The sequence below is a fragment of the Propithecus coquereli genome, unplaced genomic scaffold, assembly GCF_000956105.1.
Source record: "Propithecus coquereli isolate 6110/MARCELLA unplaced genomic scaffold, Pcoq_1.0 Scaffold283, whole genome shotgun sequence".
NCBI lineage: Eukaryota > Metazoa > Chordata > Mammalia > Primates > Indriidae > Propithecus > Propithecus coquereli.
This window is the reverse complement of record NW_012148430.1, coordinates 1,257,300-1,263,885: the sequence shown is the minus strand read 5'-3', so window position 1 is coordinate 1,263,885 and position 6,586 is coordinate 1,257,300. Positions and strand designations below refer to the sequence as shown.

The following is a 6,586-nucleotide window of genomic DNA, read 5'->3' as shown; positions in this document are numbered from 1 at the left end:
CTCTTTCACCATAATGCTTCCACTATTTCCTGCAAGGATAGAAAGCTCTACTCCAGTTCGCTGCATTAAGGGAAGCAACAAAATAACAAATATAATTCAAGGATACATATAAATGACTAAAGGGCTCCAAACTCGTAGATTCTGACATTGGAGATTATCAGGGTAATTACAACATAAGGAAGTTATACACAATCTCTCCTCTTTTCCAACTAAGGCAAAAATGAACCAGTACCTTATTCATAGCAGAGATAGGCAACCACCCGTTTTGCCTTTGAGCTAAATCCAGGACTGGAAGCACAGCTGCTGCTTTATGCCCTTCTGGATAGTTTTTTACAATTGCCTCTATCCTCTGTATAAAAAAAAAAACAAAACAAAAAACACCCACTTTATACATATGAAAGCTACTAAATATTCATATACCCAACTTTTATCAGAATTTACAACTTGGAGTTGGGGGACAGGATTTTGAGCCAACTTCAACTTTCTGTTTGATATACTTCAATACTGCCCAGCTATTTTTACAACATGCCAGTACTTTATAGTAAATAATAAAATTAAAAGATAAGTCCTTTTACTTCATTTGGCTTATATAGGTATAATGCAGCAATGACATTTTGTATGGAAAAATGCCTCTTTACTTTTTAAATGCTACTGTTATAACACCTATTTCAAATCTCCCTTTCCAAAGCATTCCTTCTATACTCTTATTTGTTCCATGGCCTCTTTGAAAGAATACATGCGCAATAATAGTCATTTTTTACATACCCCATGCTATCTCACAGTAAGTGAAACATAATTTTCTAAACAATGAAAATTTTAAAACTCTTAGAAGCTTTTCAAACATACTTACTGACTAAAAAAGAAAAGATGGTAGATAACTTAGCTTTGAGGCTGAGAACTAAGGAAGATTTATACAAAATAGAAAGAAATAAAGGGGGGGCAAACAACAGTAAAGACAAAATTTTACTGGGGAAATATGGATCCAATAAGCTGGCAGATGTTGGAAACTTTAGGTAGAAATACGTCAAATCTATAAAGACAATTCTATTTTTTATCAAAGTTATAAATACAATGTATCCCATACCAAGCTTTTTCTGAATGGCCTCCAGTATGCTGTCAGAGTTTCGAAGCATGCAAGGTGTAGTAGTGCAGACTTGAATGTGATACTTTCCAACTGGCTTTCGATTATACATTGTATAAAAAGTTGCTACTTCATATACTCTCATTGGAGGTACTTGTAAAATTTCTGCAACCTAAAATATTAGGACATTTTAAAATAAGCTAATTATAATGTTTATTAATTGAGCTTTTTAGGTATGTTGTAAAAAGTATAATTTCAACTTTGCCTCAATTTGGTAAAAACAGAAAATTTCTTCAACAGTGAAAAACATACTTGTATCTGATAATTACGAGATATAAACCCTTCAATTTTTTCAGACATCTTACACTTAAACCACATGGAGTGCAAAAGCTAATGGAGTTTACAGCACTTCCTCCTTCTTCTACCCCACTCTTCACCTCTGCAAAAGGATATTCTTTTTCTATAAATCTTTAAGTCTTTCACTATTAAAAATTTCTACTTTGATCAACTCATATTTTGTAATTTAAACTGTCTAAATAGCAAAAATTTAGTGGCCAAACCCCAATAAAGGAAACAATTAGATTTTTAAAACCCTTCACCAAAAAAGTCTTGATGTTACTCATGAGCTATAGTACATGCAAATGCTACAGCAACAGAAAAAAGGTTAAGAATCAAAGCTATTAACCCATATTTGTTTACACAACTGCATTTAGATAAACTCAAAATTTTATATCTCTGTGTACTATATGTATGCACATACATCACACACACGTACACCTCTCCAGAATAATCCAAAACACTACTTCTACTTCATATCACAATGCTCTTTCAAAAGCTGGATCTTATAGACAAGTACTTCCCATCCCTTCGCAACTACCTGACCATGTTTTACTTAAGACAGTACCTCACTAAACTTGCTTTATGACATTTTTCATAGCGAAAAAAGTATTAAGGGTCCATACAGAGTTAGGAGTACTGTACAAAGCAAATAAACGAAACCTAAAAGTTGCATTAGGGATTCTGTTAGATAAATTGAGGACATTCCTATTCTCCAACAAAGATGATGGTCTAGCCTAATAGTTACAACCAAATAAAGTCTAGAAAGTGATAAGAAGAATGAAGTACAGCAGAATCTCTGTGACGGTCAGTCGGTCAAGTATAAAATGCATTGATTTGGAAATGAATTCAGTCCTAGCTCTATCACTTAGAAATTATAACGTAATAATTGGAAGAGATCTACCTGGTTCAAAACCTTCATTGCCAATGAAGAAGTAAGTCCAGAGAAAAATCACACAAAAATATTTCCATTATGAAACATGGCTTGGTTGTGTGATTCTCGTAAGAATCAAACAGTATGTGGATTTTGTATAACACTTTGTAAATGATACACTGTATTACATCATCACACAAATGTAGTTATTTATACTAATAGGATATGAATAAACTTGAAATTTGGATTACTGCTGAAAACTATTAGAAAAAAATAAATCTTAAAATATGTATGAATAGATTAACTTCATATAGTTAGTGAAAATGGGTCGCCCATAGCATTTTTTAAGGTTGTTGGTTCCAAGGTAGCATAAATACTACATATTATATTATAAATTTTTGTTAAAGCCTACAGTCAAAGATGTAAAATATTAAAAAGACTCATACTAGCTGTGACCAGATCTTTTTTTTCTGTAATTCTAATGTTTAAATATTATGCTAATTTTCAGAGTATCTTGACACTAAATTATACATATTTGGGATCTTTCATCTTTATTATGACCATTTCCCTCAAAAAAAAAAAAAAAAAAACAGCAAAACAAAAAAACTCTTTCACCATAATGCTTCCACTATTTCCTGCAAGGATAGAAAGCTCTACTCCAGTTCGCTGCATTAAGGGAAGCAACAAAATAACAAATATAATTCAAGGATACATATAAATGACTAAAGGGCTCCAAACTCGTAGATTCTGACATTGGAGATTATCAGGGTAATTACAACATAAGGAAGTTATACACAATCTCTCCTCTTTTCCAACTAAGGCAAAAATGAACCAGTACCTTATTCATAGCAGAGATAGGCAACCACCCGTTTTGCCTTTGAGCTAAATCCAGGACTGGAAGCACAGCTGCTGCTTTATGCCCTTCTGGATAGTTTTTTACAATTGCCTCTATCCTCTGTATAAAAAACAAAACAAAACAAAAAACACCCACTTTATACATATGAAAGCTACTAAATATTCTGTAATTTAATTATAATGTAAATTTAGTCATACCTTATAGTTTTCCGGTGTGAAATCAAATGGAGTATCTGGGTTATTCTCAGGAGTATCTCTGTGCTATACAAAGAAAAAAAGGGTTTCCAAAATTATCCAAATTCTCTCAAAAGTATGAATAACACTGTACCTCACTATATTGTTTAATTACTGTTTAATCTCTCCATTTTAATTACAATATGATATATATCAATCTATCCTTCCATCAAAAAGAATGACTAAACACATATTTGATGCGTATGATCACCAAAGTAAAGTTAGCAAAACTCAAAATTTTAGAAAAGTTTTAGGAAACACCTTTTAAAGGTTAAGAGAAGTAACTTTTGGACCACAAAACAAACAAAAAAAGTGTTATTCGACTTCATTAGATAACAGGATCTTCTAACATAAAGACCAAAACACTACCAATTAGTGGAAGCCTTATGAAATTAAGACACAAAATTTTAAGTGTGAACATATGTACATTTTTCCAAAAGAGAGGGTGTCAGATTGTCAAAGGGATCTGGGACCCAAAAAGGTTAAGACCCATTACTTTAAGGAAGGTACAAAAGGACCATCTCTTCCCCACGTATTTTCCACATGCAGAAGAGCAGGAAGCTTTATTTCTTCGCCTTAAAAGAGCAAAGCAGGCCCATTTCCAAAACTGACAAGAAATGACAGGTCAACAGGAAATCAAATGAGTCACACTGAGATTAACACATCAATTAATGTTATGTATGTGTGGTAAATACAGAACTGAATCTCTTGATATGTTAACTCTCAGAGTTCTGCTTTTTAAAGGACATAAACCAAAAAGAGGAAAGAAAACAGAAACTTTGGACAATGATCTTAAATATGTGGCCAATTTGATGTTTTTAGACAAAGATGACAAAACATAGCAGGAAGCTACTTATTATATCACTAACTCTAAATCATCATACAAGTCCACTATATTGCCTTTAAACAACACTAGATTAATCTCTAAAAACTGCACTTTGTTCGAAAAAGGGATACATTATCTTATTCTTTCTGAATTGTACAACTAAGCTGCTAAATTCATAGACTTCTACCTGTAGTTAAATCCTGGAAACCAAAAATATAAATGCCAGCTACTAATATATTCACTACATTACTAAAATCCATGAGTTTCAAACTAATGTCATTTTGAGATTCTCCAAGTTACAGCCTCACAATCTTCAGTCAGCTAGCATGATTGATTTTTAAGAACCCAGAGTTATGAGAATCAGGTTAGGGCTCACAGTAATTTCACCAAAGAACAAACTAAGTTCTTATTCCTAGAGTTTCCCTGGTGCCAATTTAAACATGAGAGGTTCACCTGGCATCACCTATATTTTGAAATGTAGTAAATTCAATTAGCTGTATTTAAATACCCACAATAGCCAGCATATACCAAAGACACTGATGTTTAAGATATTTGGGGTCATTACAATAGATTTACACAAATTTCCAAGTCTTTTCTTTCTGAAGAAATCAAGTAATTACTTACCACAAATAAAGCTCCTCCAGCTCCATTTTGCACAGCGGTCTTATGCAAATTCCTTACATGTCTTCCCTAAAATTTAAAATTTTAACAAAGTTTAGTAAATCACAGCCTTAAGAAATGTTTCTTAAGGAAATACTTCAAGATTCATAATTTAAAACAATTAGATTAACTTATATAAGATCTTAAGAGATATGGTCTACCACTCTATACCCTGTCCATCTCTATTTCAGGAGAGGTATTAAAAAAATGGAGATTCAAAGGCAAGGTTATTCACTTGCCTAACGTCACACTCAAGAGTCAATGGGAGAAGCAGGACTACAATCCAGATGTGCTGAGTTGTGTACCCTTCCTACCACACTCTGCTGCCATGCATTTGGAGAATTAATGCACCATTAACTTATTGCCTTTCCCTTTTGTTTGAATCAAGTTGGATGCCAACTTTTGTTTAATGTGGACCATCATAAACATGTTTTCATTCTATACATATGAGTCATACACTCTGTACAAATGAGTCAACTATATCCTCCTTTTCAATCCTGTACTAAATTACTTCAGAAACTACAACTGTACAAGTAGTTTCATAAAGCTATTTATGACATACACAGATTGACGATATTCAATTGCTTTGGAAAGAATCTGATTATTCTCTGTTGCATTTCATTTCTCTTTGCCCTCTTGCTCCTTCCCTGCCCCTCAAGCAATCAACTATTGATTGCTTTGGATTCCTCCAATTTCTGAGTTCTACTAACCACAGATGACAGAACACTGAATTAAACCAAGCATGGAACTAGCAAAGAGTTGCACAATTCAAAGAAGGCAAACATAGAACAAAGTAAAAGGAATAATATAATACAAATACATATTTAACTTTTCCCTGGGTCCAAATAATATTTCAGTTGAAGAAATAAGTTTACATGGAACATTTGCTTTAATTAATATGATCCAGGTACAGAATGTGAGATACAGGAACAAAAGATGGGAGTGATAAATATCAGTTTCAGGATAATTGAGGGGGATGCAATCAGAGGAGGCTTCAATTGTGTTGATTTTTTTCTTTCTTAGGCACACAATTCCTTATGTTTTTTTGTATCTTAAATATATGATAATTTTTTTAAAAGAATGCAACATTTATATTCAAGGAGACAGTTTAATTTCTCCTAAATTGCTTCAGGATCAATCTCTGAATTAAACACAAGGTTATGCCTATATCCCTAATTTGCCTGTCCAGAACCCAGACTGAGATAAACATAAAAGTATCGCTATTCCTGAATAATACCATAAGAACACTATCAGTATAAAACTTTCAAAAATTAACTGAAACTAAAATTTAGAAGACTGTTACTGTCATCACCTTAGCTAAGAAGATATTAAACAGCAAAAAAAAATCGAAAAACAATTTTAGAGTAACATTAGTGAGTTATTTAACTAAAACCTGAGAGAAAAGAAAGATTTCATAATAAAGGAAGAAAGGATTAATTTTAAGAGCAGGGAAAGTATCCAATCCTCTCTTAACTTCTAAACCCTAACATTTTCTGTTTATTGACTTTTTACACTGGTCCCTGTAGGTTGTCTTCTGGGCTCAGTTCTCATTCCTATGTCCTTTTCTCCATAAAGTCTTTGCCTCTGAAAGCTTATCCACTCTTATCTATTAACTCTGTGGCAAGGATTTAAATCCTATATATACTTGGTGACAAAAGGCTAATAGCTTGAAGAGTTCATAAATGCAAAAAAAAAAAAAAAATCAATGAAAAAAGGACCA

The 6,586-nt window shown here is 32.7% G+C and overlaps 1 protein-coding gene across 1 annotated transcript in view; it reads right to left on the bottom strand.

Annotated features, from left to right (window-relative positions):
* NDUFV2 (NADH dehydrogenase (ubiquinone) flavoprotein 2, 24kDa) overlaps positions 1-6,586 on the bottom strand; it is a 32,336-nt gene that overhangs the window by 9,773 nt on the left and 15,977 nt on the right. Inside the window, exons 2-5 of the mRNA XM_012648371.1 lie at positions 4,831-4,896; positions 3,345-3,407; positions 3,130-3,246; positions 1,071-1,253 (exon numbers count right to left, since the gene is read on the bottom strand). Coding sequence (XP_012503825.1) covers positions 1,071-1,253; positions 3,130-3,246; positions 3,345-3,407; positions 4,831-4,896 — 429 coding nt within the window. The remainder of the gene's footprint in view (positions 1-1,070; positions 1,254-3,129; positions 3,247-3,344; positions 3,408-4,830; positions 4,897-6,586) is intronic.